The sequence below is a fragment of the Schistocerca serialis genome, chromosome 6, assembly GCF_023864345.2.
Source record: "Schistocerca serialis cubense isolate TAMUIC-IGC-003099 chromosome 6, iqSchSeri2.2, whole genome shotgun sequence".
Lineage (NCBI taxonomy): Eukaryota > Metazoa > Arthropoda > Insecta > Orthoptera > Acrididae > Schistocerca > Schistocerca serialis.
This window is the reverse complement of record NC_064643.1, coordinates 64,994,242-65,017,620: the sequence shown is the minus strand read 5'-3', so window position 1 is coordinate 65,017,620 and position 23,379 is coordinate 64,994,242. Positions and strand designations below refer to the sequence as shown.

At 37.5% G+C, this 23,379-nt stretch overlaps 1 protein-coding gene across 1 annotated transcript in view; it reads right to left on the bottom strand.

The window, feature by feature from the left end:
• Positions 1 to 425: 425 nt before the first annotated feature.
• Positions 426 to 23,379, bottom strand: part of LOC126484283 (trehalase-like) — a 327,239-nt gene continuing 304,285 nt past the window's right edge. The window contains exon 7 of the mRNA XM_050107710.1: positions 426 to 616. Within this exon, the coding sequence (XP_049963667.1) occupies positions 567 to 616 (50 nt within the window). The 3' untranslated portion in view covers positions 426 to 566. The remainder of the gene's footprint in view (positions 617 to 23,379) is intronic.

The window sequence follows — 23,379 nt, the reverse complement described above, 5'->3', positions numbered from 1 at the left end:
CCCACCCCCCCAAATCTCCCTGGAACCTGTAGTACAGAGTTTTTATTTGTATATTGAGCAGATAACCATCAGTTCTGTGGAGTATTATAAGTTTTTGTGTGACCTACAAAATTTATTTCTCATGGCATGATGAGGTCTCAGACCCAACTAACTCATTTATATAATGAAACTAAAACAGCAGTTTTAAAGTCTTACCCCACCTCCTGGATAAATTTCTCCAGAGATTATGCTTTCTTGAATGGATTGTGGTAGATTTTTTGTGAAAAGTGTAAAATTCAGTGTTTCTTTGTTGATGTAAAAAAATATTATCCTGTTTCCATGTGTAAGTGATATTTAATAATGTAACTGTCTGCTGCAGTCAATAATAGAACCGTCCTGGGAAGGGCTATAGAAAGGGATGTGTGTTCATTGAATTAGTGAATGAATTAAATTTTATATTCCAGATGTTTTTATTAAATCTTAAAACAATCAGTTGAAGCATATACAACTCCTTTTTTTCTCTCTCAGAAAATACGAGTACAAATAAATCATTCAACATTTTTTAATCAAAGTCCGTCAGCTGAAATCTATATTTTTCCACGTTGTTGTTTCCGTCTCTTGACAGCTCTGCGAGATTCTGAAAAACAAATGTCACATGCATAAAACATTGTACAGTGTCAGAGCCATAGGGAGAGGAAGCTCTTTCTGTTGCAACACATGGGTTGCTCATAACTGTTGACTCAGTGAGAGTTTCAGGAAGAAATTTACCAAGGACACAGCGGATGAAAAAAATTGATTCTTTTCTAAAAATATTCTAAGAATAGTGCATGCTGGGAGAAAGGATACCAAAGAACTGGGATCAAAATATTTCATGTTATGAAGAGATAGTTTTATGTAACACAGTGTTCTGACTGGACATTTATGGGGCACTTAAAGCAGCTTTGAAAAGTCTTTACTCTGTGACCAAAAAGTTACAAACTATGTACTGTCAACAGTATGCTTAAAATCCCAAGGAACAGCAAAGTCAATTTGGTAGTATTATTAAGTATGAATTGAATGAATTTGGTAAGCAAGTGATATTCAACTCTCTGATGACAGAAGCAGCTAAACACATAATTAAATTCAAACTATTGTCTACCGAGATTCAATGATTCTTCCAACAGTAGCTGAAAACACAGGGCTAAGAAATTTACCCTACTTAGACAGTCATTGCATACTTTACCACAAGACATCAGCTATGCCAAATCATGTGTTTGAAAGGTCACTGAAAAGTAGTAACTCTTATGGCCATTACAGCATTTCAAAGTTCTAAACTCTCAAGCTGACTCAATAGTGCCACCCTCACCCCCTTTCAAATCATGGTATATTTCATGATAGACTGAAATAAGCAGCAGTAACACCCATTAAGAGTTAGATAAGCAGGTGAGCTATATTTAGAGACCAATCTCCATAATTTCCACGTTCTTAAAAAGAACTGAGAAAGTAGCTACATACATATTTGGAAAACACTGTGAGGTGCATGGCAGAGTGGACTTACCATGGCTTCACATTGTAGGATTTTGTTCCTGTTCCAATAATACTAAGTGCAAGAAGAATGACTACTTAAATGCATTTGTTTTCATGGTCCCTACAATAACTATATGCAGGGGGTTGAAAAATGCCTCCGATCCCTCAAGTAATACTGGTTTTTGAAACTTCAGACTAGGCTTTCATGAGATAATTGTGTATATCTTCAAGTGTCTGCCAATTCAGATTTTTCAGCATATACATGTGACCATTTATGCTGTTCTCCTTTGTTTACATTGAATATCCCCTGTTACTCCTATTTGGTATGAGTCTCACACAATTCAACTATATTTTAAGATCAGTCACAGAAGTGTTTTGTAAGCAATCTCCTTTGCAGGTTGATTGCATTTCACCAGTACCCCATCAGTGAACCACGGTGTGCCACCTGCTTTACCGACAACTGAGCTGTGTGATGATTCCATTTTATATCCCTACAAAATTATGCACTGAGGTATTTGTGTGACTTGAATGATTGGGATTTTAAATCACTGACATTTTAGCCATAAGATATTAAGTTTTTTATTAAGTGCACTATTTTACATCTGTGGACATTTTTGTGGACATTTAAAGCAAGCTACAAATCTATGTACAACATTCGAATCTTATTGAGATCTGATGGAACATTTATTTCTGCAACTTTTATCAGACAGCTTTTTATTATAGACAGCATCTGTCTGATGTTTCTATCAATATCGTCTGTCAGGTAGGCCCCTAGTGAACATAATACAGAAACAAAAAGAATTCCAACACACTGCCTGATTTTCCTTTTAACAAGTTTCTCCAAAGTTCTTGAGAAAATTGTACATAAGTGAATTGTGTAGCACCTGAACATCCACAAGCCTCTTAGCCACTGTCAGTTCAGAGTCCAAGCAGGCTTGTCCACTGACTATTGTCTACAACTGTATACCTTGTTGTATAACTATTATGTAGAGACAACTATTTCTTTAGAAGTTTCTCTTCAGGTTTTCTAGCAAATAAGTCATAGTATGTTATTCTTACTAGAGAGTAATCTTTATAAGCAAAAGTAACTTTGGGTGTATCCCAAGAAAGGGTCATAGGAGTCTTACTGTTCACAGCACATTTAAATAACCTTGTAGATGACATCAAAAGTTCCATGTGGCTTACTGTGATGTGTATAGAGAACTCACAATGCTAAAAAATTGTAGTGAAATGTAAGAAGAATTGTGGAGGAGCAGTGCTTGGTGTAGGGATTGGCAGTTGACCCTTTACATAAACAGCTGTGAAGCACTGTACATAAATAGGCAGAAAGACCCATTATTGTGTAATTATGTGATTACTGAAAAGTCACTGGAAGGATCATTAAATTTCTGGGAGAAGAAATAAAAGTTATGAGGCCTGCTGATGACAGTGTAATTCTGTAAATGACAGCAATGGACTTGGACGAGGAGCTGAACAGAACAGATAGTGTGTTGAAGAGGAGTTATAAGAAAAACATGAACAAAAGTAACCAAGGGAAATAGAATATAGTTAAATTAAATCAGGCAGTACAGAGGGGATTACATCAGGAAATGAGACCCTAAAAGTGATAGGTGAGTTCAGCTATTTGGGCAGGAAAACAACTGGCTGAATTAGTGGGGATATAAAATACAGACCGATTATAGCAAGGAAAGCATTTTTGAAAAAGAGGAACTTGTGAACATCTAATATAAATTTAAATGTTAGGAAGTATTTTCTCAATGTATTTGTATGGATTACAGATGTACAGATGTGAAACATGGATAACAGGCAATTCAGACAAGAAAAGAATACAAGCATTTGAAATGTAGTGCTGTAGAAGAATGCCGAAGATTAGATGGATACATTGAGTAACTAATGAATATTAATGTATCAAAATGAGGATAGATAAAATGTATGACAACTTGAAATAGAGAAGGGACCAGTTGATAGGATACATCTTTAGGAATAAATTTGCCAGTGGACTGAAGAGGGGAGGGTGGATTTAAAATTTTGGAGGGAGAGCAAATAATGTATACAGTAACCAGAGTTGGATGGATGTAGGTTGCAGTTGCACAGGATAGACTAGTGTGAAGAACTGCATCAAACCAGTCTTCACTCTGAAAACATTAATAAAACAACAACAGCAACAGGCATTTGGTTTGATTTAAAGTGAAATGACAACAGAAAACGCATCATAAGAAAACCAGATGTCAAACTGAGATTTATTGGAAGAATCTTCATACCTAATAGAGGTAGGTTGCAGTACCCTTGTTCAAATGGTACCTGAATACTACTCAGCAATCTGGGGCTCTTACCTGGTATGACAAAGTAAATAAAGACTATTGAAAGAAGAACAGTGCCTATCATCACAGCTTCGATTAGTAAGCAAGAGAGCATCATGGAGATAAATTTACACTTCGTGATTTTTGTTTCTGACAATAAAAATGATTTTCAGCTGAACTTTCATTTACAGTGGACTTGCCATCTTGTGTTGTGTGTATAACATAGAAAGGAATTTGTGCAGTGAATTATGTTGGCAATCAGTGACAAAATATAATGTGCAATAGTATAACGACAATCAACAGCTGTGCCATTACACCATACACCAGTGATGCAAGTGAAGCACCAAGATGATGAAATTGCTGTGATATACACAGTCAACCACAAAGAAGAAAACCAGCAGAAGACATCACTGATTTCGATTTCTAGCCATACACTGCAGAAGGGGGGGGGGGGCAGTGGCAGTGGCCCAAATGCCACACCAGCAGCTACAGTAAAAAATAATGGATGAAGTGTTCTAGGTTAATCTAGTTTAAGACTGTTTATTTTTAAGTAACTTTTCTCTATGTGTCTATGTTTGTTTTGTATGTGCAAACACCTGAAGATGAACAGAACATGTTCGAAACGCGTTGCATTATGTTAGATTAAGCATAAAATAAAAAGTGACTGGTAGCAGAAACTTGAAATAAATAACTATTTAAACTCATTGTCCTGCTGGATAGCCTCTTTCCTGGAAAATTTGATGCTGCTCAAACATTCTGCTTTCTTTTGAAATTTTTCATCTTCCAATACCTGTACCCTTTCCTCCAACCCAGTAATCATCTCATGTGAACAAATAGTGTCCCTATTCTCATTGTTCTGTTCTAATAATTCAATATGACCTGTTACATCTGTGATTTGATCTTTCACAATTTTGCATTCCTTTCTCATAAATTCATGGACACTGTTTATTATGTTCATGTATCTCCTTACTTATTAATATAATGTAACTGGATACATAAAAAACCTACTCACCAAGCAGCAGCAGACTTACACATAAAAGAAGATTATAATTAGGCAAGCTTTTGGACCCAGTGGATCCTTCCTCTGGCAGAAGAGTTGAAGGGGAAGCAAGAGGGGGTGAAGGAAAAGTCACCCAGAATCATGGGACAGGGGAGACTAATGGACGGGATGATAAGGAAATACTGATTGCTTGGGATTGCAGTGGACAAGATTTGAAGAGTTGAGAGCTTAAAGACGGATGACAAGGTAACATGCAATACAGAGATTACTGTTAAAACATCGTGTACAAGTTAATAAGAGTGAAAACTTAAGTGCATGGTACATAAGGGAGGGGAGAGGGGGACAGCGAAAAATAGACAGCTAAGAAAATGAAAAACGTAGAAAACTAAATTGGAGTGAATGAAGCAGTAGTTACTGTGAAGAAAATCTGAGACAGATGAAATTAACATAAATTAATGCCAGATGGGTGGCAAGGACCAAGGACATGTTGTACCACTAGTTCCTACCTGCTGAGTCCTGAGAAATTGGTATCTGGGGAAGAATCCAGAAGGCACATGTATTGAAACAGGCACTGAGGTCATGACTGTCATATTATAGAGCATGCTCTGCAACAGGATATTTTGTGTTGCCACAATAGGATATTTTGTGTTGCCAATACACACCCTCTGCCTTTGCCCATTCACCCTAACTGATAATCTGTTGGTTGTCATGCTGATATAAAAGGCTGAAGAGTGTTTACATAACAGCTGGTATATGACATGTGGAAGACATATACGCATTATATACCAACTGTTATATATGAGCATAGGCAGAGGGTTTGTACTGGCAACTTACAGTATCCTGTTGCAGAGCATTCCTTACAACATGACGGTCATGCCTGTTTCATCAAGTGCAATCTGGGTACTTCCCCCAGACACCAATTCTCAGAACTCAGCAGGTGGGAATTAGTGCTACAACATGTCCTTTGTTCTCCCTATCCAACTGACATTAATTTACATTGATTTCTGCCACCTTGGCATTTCTTCATTCTGTTTTAGTTTTCTACATCTTTCATTTTCTTAACTGCCTATTTTCAACCATTCCCCTCCCACCTCTGTTACCTGAAATGCACCTAGCCTTTCACTCTTATTAACTCATACACAATGTTTTAGCAGTAATCTCTGTCTTGCATATTACCCTGTGTTCCACCTTTGAGCTCTCAGGGTTTCAAATATCATCCGGTGCAGTCCCAAACATTCAGTATTTCCATCTCATCCCATCCATTAGTCTCCCTTTGTCACAGTTCTGGATGACTTTTCCAAAATCTACCCCTTTTCCTACATCTCTCCAGTCCTTTTCCTTCAGACCCTCTTTCTTCCCCCTCAACCCTTCAACTGGAACAAGGAGCCACTGGCTCTGAAACCTTGTATAATTATAACCTTCTTTTATGTGCATGTTCTGCCCCTGTTTGGTGAGCAGATTTTTTATCTATCCAGTTACGTTATATCACCAAAAATTGATTCCTTATATACTAAGTCACATTGCTGCACAATTTCTGCATGTATCTCTTCTTTCAAAGCATTTAGTTTACTGTGAACTATGTTTCTGAGATGTGACTGCAGAAGCTCATGAACTTATGAATATTTAGTTTGAAGTCTTCTCTTAATTCACAGTTATTTCTTTGTAAGTTGATTATATTGTCTAGCAAGTTACCTTTACTGTCTTGTACTAGTGAGAGTTCTTTATTAATCTTATCAATGCTGTCTCTAATTTTGTTATTAATACTATCCTCTTGGATCTTAAACATCTCCTCCAGTTTCACAAGTAAAGTCATCATACCTACTCCTTGTGCTTCTACGGGCATTTTCCTGGTCCACACAAGCATATGCTATTATGGTACTGCTAATTACTAATAAGTATTATCACATTTTGCATCACACTACTAGCTAGTTATTCTAATTTTCTTTTACCACAATGCAGAGAATTGTAATGATCACAGCTCACCCACTGACAAAACATTGTGTCTGGGATGAACTGTGACTGCTTTATTGCTTTGCAGCTATGTGATGTTGAACAACTGTGCTGAGCTGCTGCTGGGGTGCTGATGGTTGCACAGTGTCATGTGACAGCCCACTGCCTTAAACAGTGGGTCTTGTAGATCAGCCGATACAATGTCCATCAGGTGCTACAAACTCACCGAGAATTCTTCCGCTTCATAATGCAAAACTTACATGTGTGCTTCATATTCATATTTTCTCACAATATTTTAGTAGTGGATGCAGTTACTGTATCATTTGCTGTATCATTTGCATTTTCTCACAAAAACTTCGACACTTCTTCTTTCATATTTTAACAATTTCTTCAATTACACTGAATAATGCATGCTCTGCTATAAGGCTTGTTGTTCTGCAGCTGTTTACTTTTCTTACCTCTGGAAATGTGTATTTCTTCAATATTTCTTGCTTTTCTCCAATTTTTTTCTTATTAGCTTCTTTATTCTCTTTTTCCTGACTTACTAAGTCCTGGCCATAATGGTGGACATGTTTGTGCCTAGTACTCACAGGGAGAAATCAAACCTGTCAGTTACATATGTCATCCTGGAATAATACATGACCTTCTCTTTCTTTTTATAATTCAATTTGTTTGCTATTATCTTCTGGATACTATGGTCGCCTATAAATTTATCATATAAGGCTGATCCCAGCTAATAATCTTCTTCACTATGCTTGGGTCCTCTTCCCCAAAGATTTAGTTAATTAGCTGGAAAGAGTTCATTTCTCTCCTCATATAACATAAAGCACTCATAACCAGAGTGCCATCATTTCAATCACATATTGTCAAATTAACCATTATCACCATGTACTTTACAATAAGCAACTGGCTCCTCCATATATTTGGTCCATATACAATAAAGTAAGTTCATTACTTTACATTTTACATGATGTTCATTATTAATGCAGGCCTTTTCATTATTCCTTAGTGATCCATCATAACACCTTCCATCAGCGACTGCATGGAATAATACATTCACTACAGCAAGTGACAACTTCTGTTCACCACTCATGTTCAAGGGAGGAACAACTCCTGCTAATATTCTTGGCTCTGCATAAACAGATGCCTGGCAATAGTGTTTTGTTCCACTGTAATTCAATTAACTTAAAATAATAGTATTTCTGTCAATATCTGTGTGAATATCTTCCATTTCTTGAAGTGCCTAAGAGTGTACTATGGCATTTCCTAAAGAAGTGCTATGTTACACTAAAACTGAAGAGTTCTTTTTCTGATTTACATTTTTCAAAATATCATGTAAACTTTGTATCATGTATAGGCATCTCTTTGCCTAAATGTCTAGAGGTCAGCAAGTTTCATAATAACAGTCATTTATTTGTCTTGTAAAGCAGTATGTATACACAGTATATGCTACATAACTTCTGTCCTTAGCTGTGGTGTATAATAACCTACTTTTATTTGTCGGTCACTATTAACATATTGTTTGTAAGCAAACATGTATGAAGTGTTGAAGCTGCTGTGGAAAAATTAGTTCTGGCGAGCACTGTAGCTATTGTGACAGATGACTTCACTGTGAGGTGGCGGGGGGGGGGGGGTTTATAATGGAATGAGAAATGGTGATATAAGTGAGCAGAAGACGGAGCAACAGAAAATATATGAGAATATTTAAGATCTAATAATCACAGGAGAGAGAAACAAGGTCATAGGAGAAGGGACAGAAGAAAGGGTTATGGGAGAATGTGGGCTTGGCAGTAGGAAAGCGAGATCTGCCTTGACAGCTGAGTGGTAACCATAAAGGGCTGCCATGCAGAGGATGCCAGATCAATTCCTCATACTGTCAAGTACATCTATGTGATGAGTGAACTGGTACATGGTACACTCAGCTTTGTGATGCCAGTTTAGGAGCTACTTGTCAGAGTAGTGCCTCCACAGTCTGGAATATTTGCAAAACGGTGAGGAGAGCTGCGTGCTGACCACATTGCCTCTTGGTGATGCATTCACATAACAGAGCAAGGCAGAGGATACTTTGGAAAGTCCCAGAGACATTGGATGATTCCAGCAGGATTACATCATGGTTAGGAAGACATTCCAGAATCAGATATTGGATGGTAAGACATATCCTGGTGCAGACATAGATTCAGATCACAATTTCGTAATGATGAAGAGCAGGATTGAATTTATAAGTATTGTCACAGTGTTATGAGAAGGAAAGTTGCCACTCACCATACAGTGGAGATGCTCAGTCACAGATAGGCACAACAAAATGACTTTCACAATTAAAGGCTTTCTGCCACTGGCCTTCGTCAACAATAGACACACACACGCTCGTGCACGCACACACACACACACACACACACACACACACACACACACACACACAAATGCAATTCACACACACGACTGCAGTCCCAGGCAACTGAAACCACACTCTGAGACTGCAGCATCTCTGCCATATGGTGAGTGGCAACTTTCCTTCTCATAATACTGTTACATTCCATCCTGGATTTTCTGTTGTTTCATTAAGAGTATTGTCCAGAAGAATCAGTGTGGAACAGACTGTGGTACTGAAGAATGATGAGAAATGTTTGAAGTTCACTAAGGATATGCATACCACGATCAGGAATACTGGAGTGGGCAGTTCATTTGAAGAGAACTGAACATCTAATCACAGATGTTGGACAGACAAACATGGGTACATGGAAGGTAAATGTGAAGAAACCATGGGTAACAGGATAAGTACTTCACTTGATCTGTAAAAGGAGGAAGCACAAAAAAAGTCAAGGAAAGATAGAAATACAGCAGAATGAAACAAATAGCAATTGCAGGTTAGTCAAGGCAAAATGACTGGCAGAGAGATGTGAAGAAATTGAAAAATGAACGACCATCGGGAGGACTGACTTGTGGTAACATTAAGACTGCAATGGAAATTCCACTTTTAAAGCCAGATGAGAGAATGGATAGGTGGGAAGAGTATACCAAAGGTCTCTATGAGGAGAACTTGTCTAATGACACGATAAAAGAAGAAACTGGAGTCGACATGCAAGACGTAAGGGATCCAGTATTAAATTCAGAATTTGAAAGAGCTGGCAGACTTAAATCAAATAAGTAAGATAATAAATTACATTCCATTGGAATTTCTAAAATTGGTGTAGGAAGTGACAAATAAATAGCTATTCAGGTAGGGTGTAGAATCTATTAGAGTGGTGACATGCCATTAGAATTTAGGAAAAATATCAACAACACCCTTCTGAAGGTAGCAAGGGCAGGTAAGTATGAGGAGTATCACATAGTCAGCTTAAGAGCTCATGCATCCAAGCTGATGACAAGAATATTATATACATGAATCGAAAAGAAAACTGAATATCTGTGATGGTAATTATTTTGGCTTCAGGGAAGGTATCAGAGTGGTAGTTATGACAATGCACTTGATAACAGAAGAAATGCCATAGATTTGTCAACCTATAAAAATTGTTTGATGATATAAAATGGTGCAATTCAAAATTCTTAAGAAATATATTTGTACAATATATACAATAATCATGTGGGCACAAGAAGATTGATAGAAAGAGAAGGAAATGCACAGATTAAGAAGGGTGTCAGACAGGGATGAAGTTTTTCACCATTATTGCTCAATATATACATAAAGGAAGCAATAAAAGAAGTAAAGGAAAGGTTCAGGAGTGGGATTAAAATTTCTGGTGAAAAGATATCAATGATAAGATTTGATGATGACATTGCTCTCCTCAATAAAAGCGCAGAGGAATGTTACAGTAGCTGTTGAGTGCAATAAGCAGTCTAAAGAGTACATAAATTACATAAATTGGATTGAGAGTAAACCACAAAAAAAGACATAAGTAATGAAAAGTAGCAGAAATGAGAATAATGAGAAATTTAACCTCATAATTGGTGATTACAAAGTAGACAGAATTAAGAAAGTCAGCTACCTTGTAAGCGAATTAACCCATGATAGATAAAGCAAGGAGGACAAAACAGGTAGATTAGCATAGATGAAGATATCTTTCCTGGTCAAGAGAAGTCTAGTTGTATGAAATAAAACCCCGTGGAAAAAATTTTGAGGCACTGGGAAAACTGGAACAAAAAAAGAATCAAGATGTCTTGAGATCTGGTGCTACAGAAGAAAGCTGAAAAACAGGTGGACTGATAAGACAAAAAATGAGGAGATTCTCTGCAGAATCAGCAAAGAAAGGTACATATGAAAAACACTGTCAAGAAGAAGGGACAGGATAATAGCGTGTGTTAAGACACCAGACCCCCATGGTACCAGAGGAAGCCATAGAAAGTAATACGGGAATACTGGAATGTTGATGTTGTTGTGGTCTTCAGTCCTGAAACTGGTTTGATGCAGCTCTCCATGCTACTCTATCCTGTGCAAGTTTCTTCATCTCCCAGTACTTACTGCAACCTACATCCTTCTGAATCTGCTTAGTGTATTCATCTCTTGGTCTCCCTCTACGATTTTTACACTTCACACTGCCCTCCAATGCTAAATTTGTGATCCCTTGATGCCTCAGGACATGTCCTACCAACCAATCCCTTCTTCTAGTCAAGCTATACCACGAACTTCTCTTCTCCCCAATCCTATTCAATACCTCCTCATTAGTTACGTGATCTACCCACCTAATCTTCAACATTCTTCTGTAGCACCACATTTCAAAAGCTTCTATTCTCTTCTTGTCCAAACTAGTTATCTTCCATACATGGCTACACTCCATACAAATACTTTCAGAAACGACTACCTGACACTTAAATCTATACTCAATGTTAACAAATTTCTTTTCTTCTAAAACACTTTCCTTGCCATTGCCAGTCAACATTTTATATCCTCTCTACTACAACCATCATCAGTTATTTTGCTCCCCAAAGAGCAAAACTCCTTTACTACTTTAAGTGTCTCATTTCCTAATCTAATTCCCTCAGCAGCACCCGACTTAATTCAACTACATTCCATTATCCTCATTTTGCTTTTGTTGATGTTCATCTTATATCCTCCTTTCAAGATACTGTCCATTCTGTTCAACTGCTCTTCCAAGTCCTTTGCTGTCTCTGACAGAACTACAATGTCATCGGTGAACCTCAAAGTTTTTATTTCTTCTCCATGGATTTTAATACCTACTCCAAATTTTTCTTTTGTTTCCTTTACTGCTTGCTCAATATACAGATTGAACAACATCGGGGAGAGGCTACAACCCTGTCTTACTCCCTTCCCAACCACTGCTTCCCTTTCATGTCCCTCAACTCTTATAACTGCCATCTGCTTTCTGTACAAATTGTAAATAGCCTTTCGCTCCCTGTATTTTACCCCTGCCACCTTCAGAATTTGAATGAGGGTATTCCAGTCAACATTGTCAAAAGCTTTCTCTAAGTCTACAAACGCTAGAAATGAAGGTTTACCTTTCCTTAATCTTTCTTCTAAGATAAGTCGTAAGGTCAGTATTGCCTCACGTGTTTTAATATTTCTACGGAGTCTAAACTGATCTTCCCCAAGGTCGGCTTCTACTAGTTTTTCCATTTGTCTGTAAATAATTCGCATTAGTATTTTGCAGCTGTGGCTTATTAAACTGATAGTTTGGTAATTTTCACATCTGTCAACACCTGCTTTCTTTGGGATTGGAATTATTATATTCTTCTTGAAATCTGAGGGTATTTCACCTGTCTCATATATCTTGCTCACCAGATGGTAGAGTTTTGTCAGGACTGGCTTTCACAAGGCTGTCACTAGTTCTAATGGAATGTTGTCTACTCCCGGGGCCTTGTTTTGACTCAGGTCTTTCAGTGCTCTGTCAAACTCTTCACGCAGTATTGTATCTCCCATTTTGTCTTCATCTACATTCTCTTCCATTTCCAGAATATTGTCCTGAAGTACGTCACCCTTGTATACACCCTCTATATACTCCTTCCACCTTTCTGGTTTCCCTTCTTTGCTTAGAACTGGGTTTCCATCTGAGCTCTTGATACTTATACAAGTTGGTCTCTTTTCTCCAAAGGTCTCTTTAATTTTCCTGTAGGCAGTATCTATCTTACCCCTAGTGAGATAAGCCTCTACATCCTTACATTTGTCCTCTAGCCATCCCTGCTTAGCCATTTTGCACTTCCTGTTCATCTCATTTTTGATACGTTTGTATTCCTTTTTGCCTGCTTCATTTACTGCATTTTTATATTTTCTCCTTTCATTGATTAAATTCAGTATTTCTTCTGTCACCCAAGTATTTCTACTAGCCCTCGTCTTTTTACCTACCTGATCCTCTGCTGCCTTCACTACTTCAACCCTTAGAGCTACCCATTCTTCTTCTACTGTATTTCTTTCCCCCATTCCTGTCAATTGTTCCCTTATGCTCTCCCTGAAACTCTGTACAACCTCTGGTTTAGTCAGTTTATCCAGGTCCCATCTCCTTAAATTCCCACCTTTTTGCAGTTTCTTCAGTTTTAATCTACAGTTCATAACCAATAGTTTGTGGCCAGAGTCCACATCTGCCCCTGGAAATGTCTTACAATTTAAAATCTGGTTCCTAAGTCTCTGTCTTACCATTATATAATCTGTCTGATACCTTCTAGTATTTCCAGGATTCTTCCATGTGTACAACCTTCTTTTATCCTCAATTATTTGCTGAACTTATTCCAGTATTCTCTCATAAAAGAATACTGGAATACATTCAGCAAATAATTGAGGATGTGGGGTGTGAGTGCTACTCTGACATGAAGAGATTTGTGCAAGATAGGAATTTATGACAGCACATCAAACCAGTCTGAAGACTGATGGGAAAAAGAATTTAAAAAATAGTGGGATTCTTCCATGTATGAGACAGAAAAATAGCTGAACAGGTGAAAAAAATTAGTGTCCTTAAGGTGACCACACCCAGCCTATCTAACCCACGTTAATTTAGGCAAGTATCTGACTCATTTCTGAAAAAAACTGTTTGATGCAGGAGCTTAATATTTTTACTGTATGTTACATGATGCTAATAGAGTCAACTGTACTAAAATATACTTTATTACTTTTATAGATTCTAAGAAATACTTTTTTTAATTTATTAACAAAAAATATTAAGTTTTTTCTGTAGAAAATATTTTTTTGTGAACTTCCTAATGGGGGAATATTACTGAATGTTGTACCAGAGGTGGCTTTTTATGTTACGTAGAGTCTTATCTGTGATAGTTTCTGATATAATCAGGCATATGCACTGAGAATTTTAGTTTGCAGGAAATTGACTTTAAAGAAAAAACTTTTGAAATTTGTTACTTACAGTTAATTAAAACTGTCCTTCTGCATATTATGGCCCTTCTATGGCCTCTATCAGGTCTTCCAGCTTCTTTTTCACCTTCCTGGATGTTTGTCTTGCTTTCTTGACCATATTAGATGCAGACCTGTTTGAATCGGCTATCCTCATTTTATTGCAGTGTTGCAGCCCAGTGATCATATTTTCACCAGGATTTATTCCCAGCTTTTTCAGTACCAAATACTTTCCAATATTACCACAATTGAATGTAATAACAGCATCATGAACTCCTATTTTCATTGTATGCATGCCTACAAATACAATTTTAGGAAGGTGGTTCCAAATTGTGCTGCTGAAACATTCATTTAGTTTCTGGGTCTGCCCAGGCAGACATTTCCTTAGAAGGTCAGGATGAGCTAACTCTCTGAAAATAGGTTTAATTGCTGTAATGACAGCAGCTGGGAGAGAATGTTGGAGAGAATAAGATTCTCCAGTTGCCTGAGCCCTATTGTATTTGCACCATGAATTTTCTCCTGATGGACACAATCCATGACATCAGCAGAGGACTTATGGAAGAATATGGCTCAAACATCTCTCTTCGTTGCCTCCAGATTTTCTTTATTTCTCCTAATTGACTGCCCATAGTATACCTGCAAATTTCTTATTTCAGTTTTAGTTAACCTACCCTGTCTGGTCAACAGTTTTCCATCTTCTAACATTTTTCCTCTCATATCAACAGTTAGTTTTCTCAGCCTTGTTCCCAAACGTTTTTTAACATGGCCTACACATTCTATTTTGCTAATAATGGCATCTCCATATGGCTTAGAGTTCACCACATTGTTGTATGCCTTACTGTCAACATTGCCCAAATATTTGGTGTACCATATGCCTCTTGTTTCTACAGAGCGATGAAATATTTGTTGTACTCCATGAACTTCCATACCACCACTTGTTCCTCTAAAATTAGCCACACAGTTGTGTTCTTTATGTTCATTGACTTTGCAACATTTGCAATATTTAGACATTATTTCCACATCTAACACTTTAGCCGTGTCTACACTCGTGTCATACACCACTCCATTCAAAGAAGTATATCCTCTTTTCTGCCAACTTCCATCAAGTGCAACTGCAATATCCAAACATCCATCATTTTCTTCCACTGCTTCCCTAGCAGCCACTTTCATGCTTTCCTCACTGACCTCACATTCAGCTTTCTCTACTATTGCAGTCAGTTTTTCAAATTTATTTCGTGGTTGATGTAAGTATGTCACTGGGCAAAATGTTCTCCCTGCAGCCATGCCGTTGCCAATGGATCGTAAGGCATACACTAATCTAGTATTGATTTCATAAGGGCCACTTGCATCTGGTTTTGAGGAACTCATAAATGAAATCACAGCTGTGCATTTAGTGCAAATTAAATCCAATGCAATTGCTAGGCTTTCTCTCCCACTGGTACTCTCACAAATTTTCACACTCTGTGACTCACTACACTGTTAATATTCTACAAATTTAGAAATTACATCTGATAATATTCTCAAATTTATAATAATGTTACTTCAGTAATGTCACTTCAGTAAATTAGTTGTAACTGTCTTGAAATGGTGAGAGCTTCTTTGATGATGCACTTGTTAAAGAATTACAATTAGAAACATCATTGCAAGGCAACATAACCTCTTGTACAGAAAGCATTCTAAACTTGTTTCCTCTAAATTGTCATTTCTTGAAAATGCCTTTATGTTTCATCATCTTCAATAAACAAAACACACATAAACAAGCACAGCAAACATAAGAATACAACTACTTACAATCACACTTGAACAAAACTAATCGCGTGTTTGAAAGTGTCTTATTTACAAACAGCAGAAACAAAAGAATACTGCCTGTTGCATTCCAAGGATAACCAAAACACTTGGGAGTAAAAAAAAAAAAAAAAAACCCTAACGTGCAATGTAGGGGATATAAAGACCTAAAATATATCCAGGAAGGTGGGTGACAGAAAAGTGGGTGTGCCACATAAACACACGTGGTAGGAAAATGCTATTTAAATGCTTGAAATAATTTTTTTTTTCAGCAAAATCCTTTTTAGAGTACTTAAATAAAACCTCAATCTATTGAAATATGCTGAAAACCAAAAATCGGTTTTTTTCGACCTGAACCACAGTGTGGTCCCCTTAAGGAAGGTTGACAGCACTAGGAAAATGTTGGAAAGGTTAAATGGGGAGAAGGGTAATAAGAACTGTGAAATGGTTGGAGGAAAAATGAGCCACAGGAAGATAATAGTATCTTGCAGCTTTGGCAAGGAAACAATTTCAAAACAAAATTACTGGGTATGGATGCCACGGTTCATACCAACCCAGTATGGAAACCACACAAACCACATTGTTAATAGAGTTGGAGTGAACCATGGCTTCTGTTTTATGATATGATGATGACAAAAGATGGCGAGAACCAGTAATATTGTGATGAAATAAATGTGATTCCGTCACATAACAAATTATTTTCTAAATAAACATTCACTGTATGTTTTCAGCTCAACTGAAATACCACTCTTTGCAAAATGCTTTCCCATTGGGAAAAAACGAATGTTTTGCCCCACTTACTCAGATAAGGAAGAGTTTCCAGTAGATGCAGGTGTAGTCAACATGCACCAAACTTTCAAAAGGAAACCAGACAAAGTAGGAAAGTCATACCGTTGGGTCGAAGTCATAGAAGAGATGTGGGCCAATTGTTGTGGGAATAATTAAAAAACAAGTACCAAGCTACAAACTACTTCAAGCCATGTGCAAGTCTTAAAAAGGGGCAGAAAATATATGTTGTTTTTGGAAAAGAGGATCATATAACAATGATAGATGGGTCAGGAGACACTATATCCAGGGGCTACAGTATCAAGAGTGGCCAGATAAAGACAGCTTCTTCTTCTTCTTCTCTCTTTCTTTTTTAACTATATCAACTCCTGCTGTTAGGTGCTGGGTTGAACAGCAGTTTGGTTTCTGTTGATGCTGTTGCCAACTAGGATTTTACAAGGCATGGCTACATCTCAACAGAAATGGGAAAGGAAAGTAATTGGTATGGTAGCAGAATTTCTGACGGAGACACTGATACTCAATGTGGCATCCCTGTAGTTACAGGTGTGAGAGCAGCAACCTTTTAATGCCAAACTTGAAACTTCAAGCTTTCCATTATTAAAGGAGTAAATATACGGTATAACTGAAAATTTTGAACCTAAAATACATAAATAGGAGGAGGTTAAAGTAAACGTGACATGTTGCATCAAAATATCAGGGGTTGAAAAACAAAATTGATGAACTTCTTATCTGTTTGAATGAAAGGCAGTTGGCAAATCACCTAGATGTAATATATGTCTCTGGACATCATTTCATCATGGAAATAAGAATGTAGAATATGGATAGATGCATGGGAATGTTGATCTACAGTAAAATATATGATACACATAATGATGCAAATGAAGAAGATATATTTATGACCCAAGAACTACACACTGATACAGAACATATGCTGTAGGTAATTCAGTAGAGATACATTTACAATGAGGACTGAAAAAGTTACAAACTCAAAGATATTTGCTGTCTGCCTCATAATCAAAATAATCTCGCTGCCGCACACACCCTCTGACCGCCCCCTTCCAACCCTTGTATAGCAGAGCTTAGGAAAGTTATGCAAATTTATTGTGAACTTTGCAAAGAAACCTCATGTGAACGGAAGTCATGTGTTGAGGAACATGATGTGAGTCCCGGTTGGGTATCTGTTGTGTAGGTGATACTACCATTAGTGGGTCAAAACCATCAACTGTTGCATGCAATGGTGAACTGGGGCAGTTCCTCTGACAATTTACACCCTTTTCCATGACACTGTCACTAGTTTCTGCTTCATTCCTGAGTTTAGATACCCCACCATAGTCAAAAATGAAAACGCAAGTGTTCGTTACACAAAAACCACGTCGAGGAATAGCAGACATAGGAGTTACGAGATGCTGCTTCGCAACCTGAGACACTGGCTGCTGTCTCAACAGCTGCCACTGTTGCTAGTGTAGTGGTGGTTGTCAAGATGGTTGCTGTGCCAGCTGTTGCTGCAAGCTACGATGTGGAATGTGGGCAGTAAATGTTTTGTTTTGCAGGCTTGGTAACACATAGGGCTGTTTTTATTGTAGATGTTGATGTAGCTACCTAGTTACCATTTGGTTTCTGGTATTAGAAACTGTGAAACATTTTGTGTGTTATAGTTGAAGTTGAAGGAACTGGTAATGTCATTTGGCTGCAGGCAAATTCTAAATTTCCAAGGAGAGTCAGATAATGTCAAGTGACAATGCTAATTTAAAAATTTTATAGTATATCTATTCTAGAACTATCATAAGTCCTTTTCCCTTTCAGGTAATCTGGCCTCCCTTGTATAATTTGTGACATGAGTTAAGGGAACCAGCAACACTCTATTGATAATGCTTTTGTAGATATATCAGGATTGCAGTTCCTCTGACAATTTACACCCTCTTCCATGACACTGTCACTAGTTTCTGCTTCATTCCTGAGTTTAGATACCATACTTAGTTGCCTCTCACACCAAAATGGTCAGTTGCTAGCATTTGATATAGAAGCTACGGAATTACAAAACTGCTATAAGGATAATAAATGAAAACAGAATTGGAGAATTTAAGAAGTATTTGGAAAATAAAAACTGAAAAAATGTGTGAAACACACTTCACATTAATGAAAATATAATGCATTCTGTAACACGGTCATAGGCTATTTTGAAAATTGGTTTCCTAAAAAATTAACTGATGGGAGCTGATTAACTGTATCTATTCCTGGGTTACAATTGGAATCAAAATATCTTGTGAAATCAAGAGGCAGTCTTATTTGGCACCAAGGTATATGTATGATGACAGAGTTAAGTCACATTACAAACTGCGACATAAAATTTTCAACAAAATCATCAGCACATCAAAATTTTTGCACTTTCAAGAAAAAATAAGCTCCTCTAACAACAAGATAAGAGCTATGATTAATGTAGTCTAAAATTAAATAGAAGAAACTAATCAAGAAAATGAAGACATTTTAGAGGTGGATAATGAAGTGATCAAAGATAGTTCCAAAATTGCAGAAAATTTTTATGACCTCCTTCTGTTAGTAGCAGATAATTTAGGATGGATACTTCCTCAGAATACAGGCAACAGTTCCTGATAAAAAGCTTCCAAACCAAATTTGATAACATTCAGTTTCATCCAACATGCCCAAAAGAAAATTTCAATGTATTTACTCTGTTAAAAATAAATGTTCCACTGGCTATGATGAAATCACTACTGAAATAATGAAAAGTTGCTCAGCTGAATTTAGAAATATATTGTAATAAATGTTCTTGCAGTGGCACTTTCCCAGAGATACTTAAACATGCTGTTGTCAAGTATCTTCACAAAAAATGAGACAAAACATTGGTGGATACTCACTGACCACTCGTATTGCCCCCAGAATTTTCGTAGGCTTTCCAGATTGTATGCGGTACTCTATAAGCACTTAAGTCAAGAAAGAAATATTTATTAGCAAACAGTTAGAATTTCAAAAAGACCTGTCAACTGGGAAGGTTAAATGTAGTTTAACAGATGATGCACTAGAATCAATAAATCAGAAATTGCTACTCGTGGGAGTATTTTATGACTTGGATGTCGACCATGTGGACTGTGATATCCTAATGCAAATGTTATGTATGACAGAGTAGTGAACACAGGAGGCTCAAGGTTTTTATCATATCTGACTGACAGAAAGTAATATGTACCATTTCCTTGTGAACTGCATAACAATAGGCATTCAGAGTTTGAAGTAATCAAGCACTGTGTAGCACAAGGTATGATTTTGAGTCTTCTAATATTTCTGATCCGCGTAAATGTAAATGTTGTCCTTCTTTGCTGATGAGACAAGTATATGAATAAAAAGTAGCATTAGCCGCCTAAATGGAAAGTGCAGAATTTCTGTGAAGCCCAGTACATATAGTCCAATAATTCTCACAGAACTCCATGAGATCTAAAGATATCAAAAAATGAAATATGAGAGCAACAAAGCGCTACGTTTTTGGGATTACACAATCATAATAAGAAAACATATTGCCTTGATTTAATGAAATGTCCTTTCTACAGCTATGTCTGGGAGTATGCATGATTGCTGCTTTTTCTGGTTTCAAAATGAAGAAACTAGTTTGCCTTTCACATCACCAATAACTATATTTTCTCAAATATACCTAGTGAAAAGCACATTTGTAAAACACTTGGACCAAAAATAATTTCTGCAACAGATTTGTATGAGCTAACAGTAGTACAATGACAATGGCATCCTCTTGGGTAAAATATTCTGGAGGTAAAATAGTCCCCCATTCGGATCTCCGGGCAGGGACTACTCAAGAGGACGTCATTATCAGGAGAAAGAAAACTGGCGTTCTACAGATCGGAGCATAGAATGTCAGATCCCTTAATCGGGCAGGTAGGTTAGAGAATTTAAAAAGGGAAATGGAAAGGTTAAAGTTAGATATAGTGGGAATTAGTGAAGTTCAGTGGCAGGAGGAACAAGACTTTTGGTCAGATGAATACAGGGTTATAAATACAAAATCAAATAGGGGTAATGCAGGAGTAGGATTAATAATGAATACAAAAATAAGAGTGTGGGTAAGCTACTACAAACAGCATAGTGAACGCATTAATGTGGCCAAGATAGACACGAAGCCCACGCCTAATACAGCAGTACAAGTTACATGCCAGCTAGCTCTGCAGATGATGAAGAAATTGATGAAATGTATAATGAGATAAAAGAAATTATTCAGGTAGTGAAGGGAGACGAAAATTTAATAGTCATGGGTGGCTAAAATTCAGCAATAGGAAAAGGGAGAGAAGGAAATGTAGTAGGTGAATATGGATTGGGGCTAAGAAATGAAAGAGGAAGCTGCCTAGTAGAATTTTGCACAGAGCACAAGTTAATCATAGCTAACACTTGGTTCAAGAATCATAAAGGAAGGCTGTATACCTGGAAGTAGCCTGGAGATACTGACAGGTTTCAGATAGATTATATAATGTCTGCTTGTGTCTGTATGTGTGGATGGATATGTGTGTGTGTGCGAGTGTATACCTGTCCTTTCTTCCCCCTAAGGTAAGACTTTCCACTCCCGGGATTGGAATGACTCCTTACCCTCACCCTTAAAACCCACTTCCTTTCGTCTTTCCCTCTCCTTCCCTCTTTCCTGATGAGGCAACAGATTGTTGCGAAAGCTTGAATTTTGTGTGTATGTTTGTGTTTGTTGGTGTGTCTAACGACCTGCCAGCGCTTTCGTTCAGTAAGTCACCTCATCTTTGTTTTTACCAAACTATCAGTTTAATAAGCCACAGCTGCACAATACTAACATGAATTCTTTACAGACAAACGGAAAAACTGATAGAAGCCAACCTCAGGAAAGATCAGTTTGGATTCCGTAGAAATGTTGGAACACATGAGGCAATACTGACCCTACGACTTATCTTAGAAGCTAGATTAAGGAAGGGCAAATCTACATTTATAGCATTTGTAGACTTAGAGAAAGCTTTGGAAAATGTTGGCTGGAATACTCTCTTTCAAATTCTGAAGGTGGCAGGGGTAAAATACAGGGAGCGAAAGGCTATTTACAATTTGTACAGAAACCAGATGGCAGTTATAAGAGTTGAGGGACATGAAAGGGAAGCAGTGGTTGGGAAGGGAGTGAGACAGGGTTGCAGCCTTTCCCCAATGTTGTTAAATCTGTATATTGAGCAAGCAGTGAAGGAAACAAACGAAAAATTCGGAGTAGGTACTAAAATCCATGGAGAAGAAATAAAAACTTTGAGGTTTGCCGATGACATTGTAATTCTGTCAGAGACAGCAAAGGACTTGGAAGAGCAGTTGAACGGAATGGATAGTGTCTTGAAAGGAGGATACAAGATGAACATCAACAAAAGCAAAACAAGGATAATGGAATGTAGTCGAATTAAGTCGGGTGATACTGAGGGACTTAGATTAGGAAATGAGACACTTAAAGTAGTAAAGGAGTTTTGCTATTTGGGGAGCAAAAGAACTGATGATGGTCAAAGTAGAGAGGATATAAAATGTAGATGCAATGGCAAGGAAAGCATTTCTGAAGAAGAGAAATTTGTTAACAGAGAGTATAGGTTTAAGAGTCAGGAAGTCATTTCTGAAAGTATTTGTATGGAGTGTAGCTACGTATGGGAGTGAAACATGGATGATAAATAGTTTGGACAAGAAGAGAATAGAAGCTTTTGAAATGTGGTGCTACAGAAGAATGCTGAAGATTAGATGGGTAGATCACATAACTAATGAGGAGGTATTGAATAGGTTTGGGGAGAAGAGAAGTTTGTGGCACGACTAGAAGAAGGGATCAGTTGGTAGGACATGTTCTGAGGCATCAAGGATCACCAATTTAGTACTGGAGGGCAGCGTGGAGGGTAAAAATCATAGAGGGAGACCAAGGGATGAATACACTAAGCAGATTCAAAAGGATGTAGGTTGCAGTAGGTACTGGTAGGTGAAGAAGCTTGCACAGGATGGAGTGGCATGGAGAGCTGCATCAAACCAGTCTCAGGACTGAAGACCACAACAACATCAACAACAACAACTCTAGTACAGAAAAGAGTCCGATACATTTTTATATATGTATTCAAAAACTTTTGAGAGCACATTAAATGTCATGTAGATAATGTGGTGGAGTTTAAGACTAAATTTAAAAAGTTGCTGATGAACAACTCCTTTTACCTCATTCAAGAGTTTCTTCACAGAAACTCTTAAATTTAATGTTTTAGGTTAGTTTATAATTTTAACTGTTGCTGTAATACTGTAATGATTAATGGAAAATCTCATATAAGATGTGAAACAAATACTAACAAAGAGATAGAGGGGCTGGCCAGTACTTACCTCAGCTCAGTACAGCCGATAGATACACATAAAACAGAACTGAAAATTTACATTCCTAGCTTTCGGAACTTTGTTCCTTCATCAGGGAGGAGAGAGGGGAAAAAAAGGGAAGAAGGGAAAGTGGATTCAGTTACTCACAACCCAGGTTATGAAGCAACAGGGAAAGGTAAACAGGGAGGGTAGCAAGGATGGAGGCATGGTTGTCAGAGGGAAGCCAAAGATATTCTACTGTAAGTACTGTGCCAGCTTCAACCAAAGAGGATGCATACAGAAGTAGCTGAAGAAGCTGGCACAGTACTTACAGTAGAATATCTTTGGCTTCCCTCTGACAACCATGCCTCCATCCTTGCTACCCTCCCTGTTTACCTTTCCCTGTTGCTTCATAACCTGGGTTGTGAGTAACTGAATCCACTTTCCCTTCTTCCCTTTTTTTCCCCTCT